Source organism: Eumetopias jubatus, unplaced genomic scaffold, assembly GCF_037043125.1.
Source record: "Eumetopias jubatus isolate StellerSeaLion01/CBP00866 unplaced genomic scaffold, mEumJub1_p1.0 scaffold_7, whole genome shotgun sequence".
In the NCBI taxonomy this organism is placed as follows: domain Eukaryota; kingdom Metazoa; phylum Chordata; class Mammalia; order Carnivora; family Otariidae; genus Eumetopias; species Eumetopias jubatus.
The window spans coordinates 106,918,458-106,935,377 of record NW_028274813.1 but is presented as its reverse complement, the minus strand read 5'-3'; the positions used below and the strand labels follow the sequence as shown (position 1 = coordinate 106,935,377).

General features: G+C 51.5%; 1 protein-coding gene across 1 annotated transcript in view; it reads right to left on the bottom strand.

Moving 5' to 3' along the window:
• The window catches only part of SMAD3 (SMAD family member 3), a 111,067-nt gene extending 94,573 nt beyond the window's left edge, over window positions 1-16,494 (bottom strand). The window contains exon 1 of the mRNA XM_028100484.2: window positions 15,776-16,494. Coding sequence (XP_027956285.1) covers window positions 15,776-15,981 — 206 coding nt within the window. The 5' untranslated portion in view covers window positions 15,982-16,494. The remainder of the gene's footprint in view (window positions 1-15,775) is intronic.
• Window positions 16,495-16,920: the final 426 nt, after the last annotated feature.

The following is a 16,920-nucleotide window of genomic DNA, read 5'->3' as shown; positions in this document are numbered from 1 at the left end:
AGCAGCATGCAGAGCAGTTCTGATCCAGTCCAGCTGCGGTAGCATGCAGCCCAGCGTGTGGTTTGATTCTTTTCATTACCGAAGTGAAGGCCGATAGGCAAAAAATAAAAAATGCAACTAAAAACATGGTGGCCAAAAGATGACATTCAAAAGGATTCTTGGATCAAAGTCCCTTTGTGAGTACTGTTATTTTACCCTCCTCCTAACGGTAACCACTTCCCACATGAGCCCCAGTAAAGCAACGGTGCAGCCCACAAAAGAGATAGAAATATGACCACACTTCCCTCTTATAAACAGGCGATGGTAAACATCTGAGACCACTGGTCCACAGCCGTGGTTAAACAAAGGGTTGGGGGCACCCTGGGATGGCAGTCAGGCCCTCCAGCTCCCCATATGCTGACTCTCCCTCCGTGAGTGGGGAGCTCAGGCCATTAACTTCAGAACCGAAGCTGATCAAAGAGATCCAGCCTCACAACGGGACAACTCGGTTCGGCTTCACGCCCAGCCTCACCTGGCCACGACTCCTGGAAACTCGGGGAATTTTCAAGGAAAAGTAGTTGCTTTAGTTCCAGGCCTATGCTCAAAGGTGCCTCTCTGCGGGGGGCGGCGCACGGGCCGTGTTAACGGGATAGGAGGACTACGTCCCGTGTTTACTGAAGTGTGCAACACCCTCACCATGTGGATCAGCGGTGGTGATAGCTTCTCTCTCTTTCTTTTTTTTAACAATACAAGCAAAAACTGCAACTCTTTCAATCAAGCAAGAAAAGCAGGCAAACCTCAAGCAAACATCTTTAATTAGCTTTGAGATGTTCCCTGGGGTCCCGAGTTATCCCAGCATCTAGATCAACAGGAAAATGAAACACGAGGCCTTGGGACAGGCTCTTGTGGTGTTTTTTGGGTTTTGTTTTTTTTTTTCCTGAATTGAAATGAAAACGCATTTGCTGACCTGAAGTCAGTTATTAGCTTTCTGTGACAGGAAGACTCCAGGGTATTCCATTTCCGCAGAAAGTTCCATCAGAAAACAACCAAAAAATTACATAAATCAGCCAGCACTTTGTTTTTAACCGCTACAACATTTATAGAATTCTCATTTCTTGATCTATATGCTTTCAGAGAAAGTTTCCAGCAGATTCAAAGCCAGTGAGACTCACAAAGACACGAAGCGTGCCATTAAATTGCACATGGTTTTGAAGCTAGAATACCACAAGAACCTTTAGAAAATTTCCCCTGGGGGCAGGAGGCTCTCAGCTCTGTGCCCTGCCCCCACTCCATACCCAAGGGCAAGTTTCTGCCTTCATTTTGTCAACAGGAAAACAAGACTGGAGGGGTGGAGACAGAAGTCTGAACTGCTTAAAGCCACCTGGCTTGGGTCACAAGATGCCACCCTCAGGCACAGCATTCAGAGGCCTCAAGGGTCTTCCCTGTGAGTCACACATCCATTTGTCTCCCTGAACCCCAATTTCACACCTCTTCCAAAGACGCTGCATGGCAGACGGCCACAATCCACTGGCTAGAGGCTCCACACGCAATTACATAACTCTTTCTCCACCTCCTCTCAACTCTAAGCTCTGTGGGGTCAGGAACTGGCCTCCGAATGGTTTTCCACCGCAACCCCAGAATTAGCAAGCCATCAGGTGCGTGCTGAGGAATCCACTCAGAGAAGAAGGTAAGCAGTAATCAACAAGTACTGACTGAAATTTACCAAGTGCCTAGCAGGTACTAAGTAGAGTAATGAGTCAAAGAAATAGTCTGCATCCTTGACTTCAAGAGGCTTCTCACAATCCATGACTAGTCCCATGACAACACGTGACACGGCACTGGCCAGTGAGATCCCAGGAGGCTCTTCCTGGAGGGAGAGCCCCACCCCCACCCCAAGGAGAAGCAGCCTTTTCTTGCCCCCTGGATGTGTAAGGAGGGTAGTGTCTGGAGCAGCTGTGGTCATCACTGGACCCAGAGGGGTGGAGCTTGAAGGTAAGACACCCTCAGGCTGAAGACGGCAGAGCTGAAAGATGGAAGGCTCCCAAGTCCTTACTGATGCCTGAAACCGCCCTGCCCCCAAACTTTGTAAAGAGAATACACCTCCACACTGTTGAAGGTGTCAGTTGGGTTTCAGGTGACTTGCAGCCCAAAGTATCCCAATGCAGCGAGGCTGGCCCAGATACGGAATACAGGCTATGGGATGGACCAGAGAGGGAAGGACCCACTGGCTTTAGTGTAGCAACAGGCAGGAAGGGCTGAGGGCCTCCGCTACAGACGAGAGGGTGGGATGGTCAGGAATGCTGGAGCTTGGCAACAGATTCCAGCCTTACCCACGAGATGGCCTGGTCGTCTCCATGGAGCCCAGGGCTCGGTTCCCACGATGTGTCTCTGAAGAACCGGAACATAAATAATTAATACTCTCTGCCCATACTCACCCACACACATGCCTCCTTGTGTCTGTGGGGTGGGGAGGGGGGAGGGGGGTGAGAATGCATCTTGTTCTATTTATAAGACACGGCGTAGCCACAAAGGATGACGAGCAGAGCTCCACAGCATCAGCTCAAGTTCTCCAAGAAAGAGCCGCCAAGTTTGGCTTGAATTTACACTTCCCTTTTCTCAGCCTGTGACCAGTCCTGTCACTCCAGCGGCTCTCCTTGGAGCTCCTTAGACAGGGCCTCGCCTACAACAGCCGTTTGCTTGGGTAACAGAGAGGACTCCTCAAGCCCGTCTCCAGACTTCCAACAAGTTATCCGGGGCAAGAGAGGATCACAGGAACAAATCCTGAGAACATAAAGCGGCAGTGGAATGGCTCACAGCCCTTCCATGTTCCCTACAGAATTCCACCGGCCAGAGGGGTTATTTGGGGCCACGTGCTCCACAGAGGCCCTGGCACATTCCATGCATTTACCACAATCAAAGAGAAAGAAAAGGCATGCTTGCTGTTATTTTTAATTCCTTCCTTAATGCCTTCCAAAATTCTTCAGCAGAAGGATTATCCACTAAACTTGCACCAGCCACCGGCCAGTGGGATCCTCGAGGGCTCTAAAATGGGAACAGGGGAGCGGGAGAGGTCAGCTTCCAGAAGAAGTCTCTGCTCCTGGCCATTAAATACCATCTCAGTTGCACTGGGCCTGAGGGCCTCTCCTGGGCTTTGAAGGGACACGGCCTGTAGAGGATGCAGACATTCTAGAGCCAGGTGAATGCCTTACGGTCTCCCCGCTGCCACCCCCACCTCCGCCCTCTGTCCCCTTCCCTCCAGAGTAGCCATCAGCAGAGCTCAACATTCCCTAACTCCAGCTCTTAAGGAAGCTCTAGCGCTAACTTCACTGTGATTATTTCTAAGGCCTCATCCCGTTTTCAAATATTATGTTGCCAACTTGCTAAATGACCTCAGGCAAAGTCACTTCACCTGGACTCACAGTAAGTAACTCAGACAGTCCCTTACAGTACTTTAGCAGTACTGTATGAACTGGCTGACCTAATGCTCCCAGTTCCCTTGGCAGGTGGCATAACGGCTGCCACAGAGGCAAGGGCAGCTGAGGCTGCCTATTTACCCAGGTTTGGCTGGACAGTCCAGCCTTATGCTCACTTTCTGGCCCTAATTAATAACAGCACCGCCCCTTTTCACTCTTAGAAGTGTCCTGGTTTGTTCAATAAATTCTATCGTCACCCTGGATTCTAGAAGGACTAGAGCTTCTGAGGCAAATCCAGCTCCATCTCTTATCACGAGACCTAAAGCAACTTACCTAGGCAATCACCTGGACCTGCTTATGAGGCTGAAAATGATAAGGATGCTAGCTCCTTCTTGGGTAGCCAGGGGCGGGGGGGGGGGGGGGGCGAGGCAGACAGCCAGGGTCAGGAACCAGGGATCTGAGCTCAGATTCCTGCTCTGCCGCTGACCCCTCAAAGCCTCAGGCCCCTCCTCTGTGATCGTGAGTAACCCATCCTTCTCTGAGTACTGCAGATGGGGAAAGACCAACCAGTTGATCGGTGGCCCATGCTAGCGTCTGGCATACTGTCAGCACTCAGTTCATGCTGTCCCACCCCCAGGTGAGAGGGCTCAGGTGACCGGCCCCAGGTCAACACAGCTGAGTTAAATCCTCAGGCAAGGCCCAGAGCATCAGCTCACTGAAGCTTCTGGCACCAGGCCCCAGAGCATGCACGCTCTGAGTGCATACTCCAATTGAATTGTGCACATCCTTTGTGATTTTTCTCTAAGGCCTGTGTGAAAACCTGGGTGTGAGCTTGCAAGCCTCAGTCCGTCTCTGTCAGAAAGCATCTTTAGCAATACAACAGAGCTGAGCTTCATAAAGAAATAGGAAGTGACACTAATATTTTCCAGTCTGCAAGTGCTTTGAATGCATAGCTCATTCACATAAATAACGTCAATAATCCTACCGAGGAAAGTCTTATTGTTCCCATTTTACTGATGAAGAAAGGAGGCTCAACGAAGCGAGGTGATGTGTCCGCGTCACCAAAGCAGTGAGTGGGGGAGCAGGAATTTGAACGTGCACCTCCCGAACATAAACCCAGGCTCTCCACTGTCGTATGCTGTCCCTTCACAAGCAGGGCTCTATTGGCATTTTCAAAAATGGTCCATGAACCACAAGCAGTCCATGGACACGAAACTTTATCTTCTGAAAACCTGTCAGCTTCCATTGACAAGACCAACAGAAAGCTGACTCTAACCAGATACGGTAAGTTGTACCCAATCTCTAAATGGTCAGCATGCTTTCTGCTTGCTCTCAGGGCTAACAGACATGAGCAACACTGGGGCGCCTGGCTGGCTCAGTTGGAAGAGCCTGCGACTCTTGATCTTGGGGCTGTGAGTTTGAGCCCCACGCTGGATGCAGAGATGACTAAGAAACATAAATAAACTTTAAAAAAAGAAAAGAAATGAACAACACTGACTTAAGTAAATGATGTTGCTCTCTTATTAGGGAAAATAATCTGTTTTTTTAAGACACTTAGCATTCTGTGAGTCTGCAGGAGAGAACGGAGGCATGCCTGCTGACTGCAGTGTGGTCAGGTCATCAAGGAAGAAACGAAAGAACCCTGTCCGGGGACATTCCACCTAAGGCGCTGTGCCAGGCACAGGGGAAGCCAAGGGGGACGTGGAGATCTGGTCTCGCAGGCCTTTGCTTGAAGGGACCAGGCACCACTCAACTCACTTTCCCAAGGAATACATGGCAAGAGGCGGCCATGACTCACTAGCTAATTACCTGAACACTTGGGCTCCCAGAGCCCTCCTGGCTGAACAGCTAGTCTTCTCCCCTGACGGGGAACAAAACACTATTTTCACCCCGGCCCAGACATAGCCTAAAGCTGTCCACACGGTGGTGTAAGGGATTATGACTCTGACCTGGATAACTCAGGCAGAAAAGCTGCTGCTACCGGCTGGCGGGTGGGGGAGGAAATGAAGTCTCAATACAGCGGTGGCTTTGGCCCCTACTTGAAAATCCCCGAGGCGCTCAGAGAGCCAGGTCTAAACGCCAAACCTGGCCTACGGAAGCCTTCCCGGGCTCCTCTCTGGCCACACCCCCCGCCACGGCCCGGCCGCTCCCAAATGTCCTTCCGCACTCCGTCCGGCCAGGGAGCCAGGCAGCCTTTGCGACAGGCGCATGCTCTATCCATCCATCGAGGTCCTGCTGGAGTACCGCCTCCTCTGGGAAGCCCCCTGCCTTCCCCCCAAAAAGAGAGCTGCTCTTCCTCGGGGCTCCCAAATCAACACTTGTGTGACCTTTACTAGAGTGTCTATCCCACAAGCCCACCATAACTGTGGTTGGTGGGACCCTTTCTGCCTCTATGCAGCTCAGAGATAGCACCTCAGCTCTTCATCTCCATATTCATCTCCATATCCCCTGAGGCCCAACACAACGTCAGCGCCCAGTAGAGGCATCACAAATAAATGCACCAGCCGGCGTCCCGCTCTCCGCTCCACTCACTTCTGAGACAGGCAGCTACCATATGTGTTACCTTCTCCCTGATCTGTAATCCACTCCGATCCAGGTTCAAGGTGAAGGAAATCCCTAGAGTCTTGTCCATACAGTGGTACCACCGAGTCTGGGCCTCAGTCGTGGCTCCACAACAGAGAGAAGGTGCTAGAAACAGGCCTGCTCCACCACTGGTGGGTGCTAAGCAGAGGCCATGCAAAGGCCCACATGCCATATATCATATTCGAAAGATAGAAATCAAGGTAACAAACTGATAAATAGAATATATTCTATCCTCCCACCTTGACAACCTTGGAAGACCAGCTTTGCATTTAGCGTTCCCTGACCCCTTGGTTTCACAGTGGAATTCGGACATTCAGGGAGACCCGGGCCCAAATGCCAGCCTATCCCCTGGAACCATCACACACACTCAGAGGGGCTTCATGCACACCCATACAGATACCACAAACGTGAATTCCATCCGACCCCTCCATCCCCGTGCCCTGCACGCCTTGTCAGAACCTTAGGCCCACGGGTGCACACATATCCACGGCAGAGGCAGCATGCCCTTCCCTGAGCAGATGGATCTAGGAGAGGCCCACACAGCACTTGGAAACAGTCTTGAGACCACCGGGGCAGGGAACTGAAGGGTCAGGGCCCAAAGCACAGCCTGGAAGGAGGAGATGCAGGCTCTAGATGGGTCACCCCGTTGGCCCTACAGCTCTACCACATGAAAAGAAGCACACCCAGGAGGAGGGCCAAAGCCCGGCCCTGTAGGCAGAGTCCTCTCTTGGGCACACCTAAGGGCAGTCAAGGGAACCACCGCCCGCGTCTAGGTCATTTTGGAGCCATGGTCAGCTGGGTGCTGACCATCCTTACTTGACCACCAAGCCGACTGGTGAGGGACCGGAACTTGGCACCAGAAGTTGGGACCGGAACTGCGTTCCAACCGGGTCTCAAAAAAACACCAGCAACAATAAACATCATGCACTTCCACACACTTACGGGCAGGCTATCGGTGACAAGGGCATGAGTCACCGTGTTTCTTCTTCAGGGGCCTGTCCGTCCCCCGCCCCAGGAGCACTGATTCATCAAAGTTTGTTTTCAATACTATTATTTTTAGTCAGCCAATTTTTTAAATGACAATAAAGGGGGGGGCAGAACCACCCAAGAATATGAATTGTTTCTCCTTCAGTGGCTCGCCTAGCCCTCAACCAACAAGTGGCATGCTTAGGTGCCCTTGCTATGTGCTGGAGGTGGATTCTATTACTATGTAAACTGAGGTTCTCCAAATGGTGAGCTCTGAGAGCAAGGGCCGGGGGTCCCCTGGGGGTCCCCTGCTGGAATCGACTGACACTATCTGTCAAATATCCCCCTTGAAAGGGAAAGATGAGTGTTTACTGAGCACCTACTATGGGCCGTGAGCTGTAAATATGGGCCAAGGGCTTGATCTCTCTTACCTCATTTTGGTTGATTTACTGCGGTCCCATCCCCATTTTACAGATAAGGCAACGGGTTCAATAAATTGAAGCAAATGTACCCAAGGTTGCCACAGAGCCAGCAACTGGCAGACTCAGACCCAGGCTCGTCAGACTCCAGTGCCCTTAGCTCTTTCTTCATTACCATGCTTTTCCTGTCCGCCCACGCCCCCACCCCTGCTCCCCAGGTAATATTTTAAGAATCTGTTTGGTTAGAGATAAATGGCCATGTACAAAATTTAAAGTGATAGCAGGAGAAACTAACTCTCCCTGTCCTCCCATGCACACAGAGAAATAAGGCTCAGCTTGAGTCTGAATTCAACGCGGGTCAGAGAGACTTTTCAATGGGAAACATTTGAAGCAAAAGGAAAAACCCAATTTCCATTGTCAGGGCCTGCTTTCAGCCACTTGTAACTACTCAAAAAGTCTTTTCTGGATCCATTACTCCACAGTTGGGCCTAGCCCAGAGGTGATTTTTTAAGGAAAAAATGCCTTTTGGCATTTTTGAGCTGTGACAGCGTAAAAACAGACCTTTAAAAAACACACACCCAAAAAGCATCACTATTTTCAAGAGTCCAGTCTAAAAGAAAAAAAAAAAAAATGACACCTCAGAGCTACAACTTGGCCTGGCAATCGGTGATGCAACAAGGAGCAGCAAAAGCGACCAGATTTATAGCTCTAGAGGTTTCAAAGGTAAACCCTTACACAATGTATCTTAAACAGTACTCTCATCCTCAACTGTGAGCAAAGCAGTAGGAGAAAAAGTTGCCTGATGTCAGCATGGAGGGCCAGAGGATACAGAAAAAGTACTTTTTCGGGGGAAACTCACTTTTCATTCCTTAGCTGGGGTTTCAACTTGTAACCTCCATGTTGCCTAACAAAAGGCACAATGCTTTCAAAATCAAGTATAGCCTTTCTTTATATAGATGCTTGAAAATAAATAAAGGAGGCTTCCTGGGTAAGCTCTGACATATGAGCAAACATTTTCCACAGGTATCCTTTATAATGCCTACCTCTTAACATTTCGCCATTTTTAGGCGGCTGTGGTCATTAGCGTAAGTAAACTTCCTGCTCTGAGAATGGCCAAAAATAGCAACAAAAGAAGAAAAATTGCTGCATCTCAAGACACACAGCCTTCATGTCTTTATCCTCGAATTCAGTCATTTTTATATTCCTTGGTAGTTAAATTTCAGGGATTTAGACTCACAGGGTTAAGGGAGAGGCAGGGAGAAGGGCAACATAATCAAAATTAAGACTGGATTATAGTTTTATTACTTTCATTTGTATAAATTATTTGGCACGAGACTGACAGGCTCTCAGGACGTTAATAATTAAGAAAGACCTGTGATGTATTATTCAACTGAATGCATACAAATGGGAGCTCCTGAAATGTTTGCATGAAAACCACGTTAGTGTTAGAAAGGCCCTCCAATAAGGCTTAGCTCACCTATGAACTGAGAACATCTGAGGCCTGGGGATGTTAAGCAATTTGCCCCAGGTCACACAGCCAATCCGAAACAGAGCTAAGTCTAGAACCTAACCCAGGTCTGCTGACTCCTGCCTCCAAAATGACCCCGAAAGCCCTGTTTATAACAAATTTTTCTTTGACAGCATTTATGGGGAGAAAAAGCCTGCTAAACAAACTTTAGCCTAGTCCAGAATTAGCCAAACTTCTTAATTAATAGGCTTCTACTGTGTTTTCATTTTCAACTGGGGCTCTCTGTCAAAACATTCTGCAGCAGTATGTCGCTGTGGCAGGCTGCAGTTTACGGCAGGGGCCTCGGATAATCACCAGCGGATAGTGTGACTTGTACCACAGATTTGTTATTTCTAAAACCGTTAATTAAATCAAAACAAAGAGTAATGTTACACACTCACGCACACACGCACACACGCAAATTACCCTTGTCAGGAGTCAGTAAACTGTAGAGCTTGAGGGATTCGGCTCTCTAGCATCAAGAAAACAGCATTTACAGGGCGCCTGGGTGGCTCAGTTGGTTAAGCGACTGCCTTCGGCTCAGGTCATGATCCCGGAGTCCCGGGATCGAGCCCCGCATCAGGCTCCCTGCTCAGCAGGGAGTCTGCTTCTCCCTCTGACCCTCCCCCCCTCATGCTCTCTCTCTCTCATTCTCTCTCTCAAATAAATAAATAAAATCTTTAAAAAAAAAAAAAACAGCATTTACAAATTCACTAGGGAGAACACCTACAGCATTATTACAAATGCAAAGAACCCATGCTGGGAGCCGGCGGACTAGAAGCTACCAGAGGGTAAGGGTGGTGCTTGTCTTCTTCACTGTCACCCCTGCCACCTAGCACGGGGTTTGGCTCCAGGTAGGGACAATGCAGGAAAGCAGAAAAATGAACGGGACGGGTTCTCCGGGGATCTTTGTTCTGCAACTTGGCATAGAGGAAAATGAGAAACCAAATGTCAGCGGGGTGGGCTTCATATGGCCATTTCCAACTGTTTCCAGGGACCACTGTGCTTGAAGGTGGAGACACTGAAGGCTCCATGGCCAGGAACCTCTCAGGGGTCACTGGATGAGTCCCCGCCCTCTCTGGGGGAGGAGCTAGTACCATCCAACACAGCACAAGCCATTCCTGTCTGCACAAGGTGGTAAAACCTCCCAGGCCCAGCCTGCCTTCGGGAGCAGCCTTCCTGGGTGCTTCTCTTCCCAGCCAAGTAATACTATCAGATGTGGATTTGGGGAAGGGGGTAGAGTTCTTTTCTTTTCTTTTTTTTTTCTTAATAGGTCAATACCTCAACGCAGAGAAGAACAAAAGTTTAAATTAGGACTAATCATGAGCCTTGTTGATTGAGAAAGCTGCAACCCATTTCAGAGAACTTAACAGCCACGCATAGGAGGCTGGGGGAGACGTGGATAAAAAAGATGGGCGATAAGGTAGTGGGAATAAAGTCTGATTTCAATTTTTAAAGCCAGCGCTGCTTGGTCCTATTTCTTTCATAAAGGAGCTCACGCAGAACAATGGCTGTATTGTGCATTACGTGGCATTAAAATCCCCTAATAAATTAACAAGTGAAAATTAATGGTCTCTCAGTCCATTAAATCATGTTAATTTTATTTCCATTAAAATAATACAGCAATTACAAGTTTACATTATTAAACCAATATTTATTTTTCAAAAACTCATTTTAATTGGATTCCTGATGTGATAAGCTTGAGCCACATTCTCTCAATTTCAACAGCTTCTTGCACTTCTCATCAGAACTAAATGACTACCATACGTATTGGCTGACTTTTTTCCACGATTAAAATGTTCATTTGAGACTTGACATCCTTGCGAAGATTTTCTAAGAATGGGTCATTCAGAGCTCTTATGTCCACGCAGAAACTCGGGCTTACAGGATTTAGTTCAGCCAAGTGTTAGCCAGAGACCCAGAAAGCTAGGTCACACCAAAATGCTGAAATTCTAAGTATCCACAATCATCAACAAGTTACCCCGTTTTTACTGACACTCTTTGTTATATTCTGAGCTAATATATCTAAAGTCACTGGTCCCACGGAGGAAACCTGAATTTCAAGTTTGCAATACTAAATTACTTTTTACTTCAAGGACAGAACGTTGTAAGCAGAGTAAATACTGCACACAGGTCACTGGCCCTTCCATGCAAGCCATGAAGTAACATTTTTACAACAGTACTCAGTTTAGCAAAAGACAGAAGAAGATAAAGACATCCTCATTCTTGTAGACTGGTATCACCATGTACCCAAAAGTTCACATGATCATGTTTGTAGTCCAGAAGCTTCCTTTGGTTAGTAACTCCTTGCATTGACCCCTCCCTCCTCTCCCCACCCCCTCCCATAGAATTAAACGGTCTGTCCCCATATCCCTGGGCGCTTTATCCATCCCTCTGCTGTAGCTCATTTCCTGTACCTTTGGCCAAGTCCGTCTCCCCCTCTGGACAGGGAGCTCCTTGAGAACCGGTGTCCTGCCTTGCTCATGGTACCAGATATTTAACAAATGACTGAATAATTTAGTTATGAATGAGTGATAAACACAGAAGGCAACAAACATAACACTTGTATCTGTCAAACTCCCTGGTTTACAAAACATTTCCATAGGCCTTCTATCATCCTGATTTCCCAGGTGCAGACATGAAGGCTCCGAGACATTAAAGGGAACTCCTAAATCCATCCAGATTCGTATCTGGCAAGATCCAGGACTTGAATTCTGGGCTTTTTCTGGCGAAACCAGATGGCTGCCATTATTTTGTTTTCTAACAGTGACTTCCACAATATTTAAAAGATACATTTTAGTCCCCACCCCCACCCTCAAATCACTCCATGCTAGAACTCATTTTTCTTCTGATGGGGGGGGGGGGATAAAAAACGAAATAGCAGTTAGACCCTCAAATAATGCCTTGTCAATGTTTCCCTTACTGAAATGGAAGCTCCTCAGAGGCAGGAGCCATCTCAAATTTACCTTTGCATCCTCTCCCATTGCCTGGAATATTGACTCAGACCTGGGAGGGGGACAGGAACTATCAATGAATCAACAAGATCCAACCCCATAACCTCTGATCAGGAACTGTGAGCAAAGGGCTGTCTGCAACATGCATTGGCCTAAACATTTAACTCCTGGGTGCAAGCGGCAAGTTCCAAGGTTCCAAATGTCAAGGGAACATCAAGTGGCTCCTAGGTTCAGCCGGAGCTCGGAGCCAGCCCCTGGTCAGCTACCGGGGTCTGCGGGGTCCCTCCTCTTCCCAGCTCCCTGTGTGAAACTCCCTTAATCAAGGTTAACCAGAGAAAGGAGTGGATGGACCACCACCCCGGCAGCCAGAAGTGGACTTACTTTCCGTGGGCTACACCAGAATGGTGCTCTGAGCGGCAGCGAGAGAGTGGGTGGACTGGAGGTAGGGAGGTCGAGAGGGTATTAAAAAGAAGCCACTCCTGCAGCCCGCATAATAGGTCTGCCCCCAGACGTCTGAGAAAGGAGCCTTCGAGATGACGATCTTTTTCCTTTCTCCCGAGGGTGAGAGCAGCCTGGTAAAGTCCAGGTGGCTAACAGGAGGAGACCACGTTCAAAGAACAGATTCACAAAGGAAGAGGAGATGGAATGTGTCAGACCTGGCGTCTGGTTCAATTCCCTATTTTCTTCTGGACGTTGACACAAGAAAGCCCGAATTCCCTTCCAAACCAACCAGACCGGAAGCTTGGTCCAGCTCCCAAAAACCGGGCCAAGGCATGGAGCCCGTCGCTGGAAGCGCAGGTTACCAGCGTCCATCAGAGCAGTCATTCTTAGGCGTGCCTGGCCCCGGATTACTGACCTAGCATGCGCACACCTTTTCTTCCTCTCTGCGCTAAATGCTAGGACTCCATGCTTACCAACTGGCCGGGAAGATGCCCGCTGCTTTACTTACTCAGGCAGGTGACGAGTAAGATGCTGTTATACAACGTGTCTGAGTTCTGCCCAGGCTGCCAGACCTCAGAGTATCCTGATAGCCTCTCTGCTGGTGTATCTAAATCAAGCTCTTACCACTTCCTTGGCACAGGTCTCTTTCACATTCTTGGTATCAGTAAGCCTGTACCGCTCCAGCTCTCCTGATCACTGAGACAGGTTAGAGCCGGCGTAACACCCGCAAGCATGCAGTCTGGAAGACCCTAGGATACGGCTGTCCTTGCCAAAGGTTGCTGTTGCTGATCATGATTACGTATTAGCCAAAGCACGCTTGTCACATCTCCCCAGACTGAGGTCTCCTGAAACCCCAGGGTAGTTTTAACCACTCAGTGCCCCGCCCCCCCCCCACGCCATTGGATAACTTGGTTAAACATCCCTTGATCAACTTTCCAAAGCCCTCGTTATACAAGGTAGTGTAGAGAGAGCAGACAATTGGACAAACACCACCACACTCTTTGGGGCTTAGCAGACACACTGATATCATTAACATGGAGGCCAGCTAGACACCTCCCCAAGACGTGGCCTTTAGTTTCCTGCCCACGACCAAAACAGTGGCAGCCGTTGCCAAGGGAGACAAGGTGACCCAGAGGCGTGGGCACAAAATCCAGGGATGGAAATCCATTTTGTCTGGATCCACCCAAGCAACTGGGTTTCCCTGAGAAAAGATTAAAAACAAAATCTACCTTCGTATTCGGCCCTTGCCAAGGCAGGTAGAAGATGCCCCGTTCCTCTCAGAGTCATGGGAAGCCAGGCGCAAGTTAGCTTGAACTCTCAGAAACGTCCAAGGCGTTCCTACACCTCAAGCTGTGGAGGACTTTGGAAGAGGAAAAGGCAGGCCCTAGCTAAGTTTCCCTAGAGGGCAAACCCCCACCAAGGCAAGAGAAAGCAAGGGCTCTCCTCCAAGCAGTCACCAACCCAAAGACAGAACATCAGCAACCTTACCAGCAAAGACCCCCGGCTGCCCCCACCCCAGGCTAACGGTGCTCTAGCATTCAGCAAAGAATGTATTCAAAACTTTCCAAGTAGAGAGCAGTGCGCGGTACAAAAACGAGCACAAGTGGTAGAGTCCCAAGTCCACCAGGCCAAAACTTTTCACCTCCCTCCTCCAGTTTTCTCAACTTCAAAAAGGAGATAAATCCGCAGTCTGACAGCCTTATCTATTTTCCAGGAGTTTCTTTCTTTCTTGATCGCATTAAAACCATGTGAAAGTGCTCTGTAAACTATAAAACACTTGATGCAGCTGCTCATTTTATAACTGATGCCTTTCTTTCTTTCTTTCTTTCTTTTTTTCCGTTTCAAGGCACAAAGCACTTGTCCTCAATGCACCCAGACAGGTAAGAAGGCATGTTTTGCACACCCCTCCCCAGATGGGAGAAGTATGACACTCATTCACCCTACCCCTGCCCCCAACACAACCAAAGGAATAAAGAAGAATTCAGAACCAGAGCTGGGCCCAGAATCCGAGGCTCACGACCCCATCACATCATACCACCTCCTCTGAAGTCAATTCTGGCTCCTGATCACACGCCCAGGGCGCACTTCCCAGACGACACACCACCTTCCCTCCCCTTTATTGACTGGATCCACCCAGTTAAAAAAAATATATTACTTTTTTAAGTCAGCACTCCCACCATATGTGGCATTTATTTCCAGAGGAGGCCCATTCTGGGTTCCTGTGGACAGATGTTGCTTTGTGCCTGCCTCACACGGCTGGCAGGCCGCGTACAGCTGCCCCAAGCAGGTGGCCAAGGATGCAGTCTACTCCTGGCCCGGCAGCAAGACCGACAATCTCTGTGGGGCCCAGGCCGTGCAGACCCTCTACTCATTTCTCTGCAGCCTGGGACCCCCAAGGACATCCCACCCCTGTGTGCACACACTCCCCGGGTACAGAGTCAGACTTTAAAGCGGGGCCCAGAGGGAGAGACAGGAGGCTAAGGTGTCTCTCCCCGCCCCCCGGCCCCCCGGGCCAACACACACACGCCCCGATTCCCAGCCAGGGGCAGCAAAACTAAGAGAAGGCCCTGGGGAGTGGCGAGAAGTCACTGACCCCTTCTAGCAGCCATCTGTGAGCTCCCGCCTGACCCAGCTAGCCCGCAGCGGAGGAGGAAGGAGGTCCAGACAGATGGCAAAGCGCTTCGGGAAGGACGGCTCTGCAGGAATGCGAGGCCCACTTTGGGGTGCGTTTTGTTATCTGATCAGCTCCAAGCTCGCTCTCTCCCTACAGCAGCCCGCAATCTCAGGCTGAAAGCCAGGCAAAAAATCGTGGGGGAAAGGGGAGAAGACAAGACCCTAACCTCTGCCACTTGTCTCTCATTTGAAAGCACTGCGCTGCAACTAAAGTGCGTGTGTGCCGAGGGGGCGGGAGACTGGCACAACTGAGTCTAAAAATACTCGGTAAAAATGCTAATCCCGAAGGCAAAGAGAGAGCGAAGAAGGAATCTGTCAATCACGAGGTTCCCGCTCCTCACCCACAGCCCCAGCTGTACGGACTGCATTCCTGTTGCGGAGGAAAGAAGTGGGGGGACTGCACAGAAGGAAAGAAAGGGAGGGACACCACCACCTCCACGAGCGCGGGCCGCCGGGGCGGGAGGCGACGGCGGAGGAGGGGCTCCGGCCCGCGGAGCTGAACAAAGCGGGCCTCAACTTCTAGCCCGCAGCTCCCCGGAGTGGGGGCGGCCAATTCCAGCAGCACCCCCCTTTCCCGGAGGTGAAAAACGAATGTGAGGTCTGGAAGTGAGAGTGCCCCGTGCAAGCCTCAGGCTCTGAATCTTTGCAAATCCAGAGAAGGTTTTGTTTGGGGTCCCCCCAGCCCCTTCCGGACCGCGCTCCCACTGCCCCCACTCACACACACACACACACACACACACACACACACACACAAGCCCTCTCGCTCCAACCCCATCCGGCCGGCCCCGCCGCGCCAGGGGGCTGGGCGGGCGTGCCCCCCGGGTCGCCAGGGCCCCCCACCTGGGGATGGTGATGCACTTGGTGTTGACGTTCTGCGTGGTGATGGCCTTCTCCAGTTCGTCCAGCTGCCCCGTCTTCTTGAGCTTCTTGACCAAACTCTTGACCGCCTTCTCGCACCACTTCTCCTCCTGCCCGTTCTGCTCGCCCTTCTTCCAGCCCAGCAGGCGCTTCACGATCGGGGGGGTGAAGGGCAGGATGGACGACATGGCTGGGGAGGGCGCGCGAGTGGCGAGAGGCGCCCCCGGCGGGGCTGGGCGCGGCGGGGCGCCGGGGGCGCAGAGGGGAGCTCGGCCGCCCAAACTTCGCCTCAACTCCTGGCGAACTTGCCCGTGCTCCGGGCCGGGCCGCGGCGCTGCAGCCAGCAGGGCTCGGCGCGCGGCCCTGCGCCCCGAGCGGCTCCCGCGGCGGGAAGGAGGGCGGCGAGGAGGTTGGGGGAAGGCGGGCGGGCGGACGACAGCGGCGCCGGGTCAGGAAGGCCCCGAACGCGGGGCGGAGGCGGTGGCCGCGAGACTCAGAGTGGCAGAAGAAAGTTTGGGTTTCCGCACGGGGTAGCTGTTTGGGTGCCGCCTCCAGGAAGGAAAGTCCAACCCCCAGCCAAACTTTGCTCGCCTCGCTCGCTTTGATGCGCAGATCCCTCCGCCTCGGCAGCCTCGCCTCCCCGCTTCCCTCCTCCTTCCCGGCTCGCTTGCTCGCTGGGCCGGCCCGGGGCGTGCGCCGCGCTCCAGCTCCCGCTCCCGCTCCCGCTCCCTCTCCCGCTCCCGCCCGCTCGCAGTCTGTGTTTCATGCAAATCCGCGTGCAGCCTCCTTTCCAAGCGCTGTCACCGCCCCCTCGCCGCCGGGGCTCCCCGCCTCCTCCCCCGCGCCCCGCCGCCTCCGCCCCCGGGCGCCTTGCCCACCCCCGGCCTCCGGGAGGGCGCCCGGCCTTCCCCCGCCCTGCGTAGAGCACGCCCACGTGAGCGACCCGGGCCGGCGGCGGCCCTGGCTGGTGCGCGCAGGACCCCGCGCGGCCCGGACCTCGAGGCCGGCGGACGCCGGGAGGAAGTCGTGGGAACCGAGCGGCGAGAGGGGAGGGCCGGGCTCCCTCCGTGGCGTCCACTCTCGGCACCCACACTCAGGAAGCTCGGTTGCAGTGGCGGGCTGGAGAG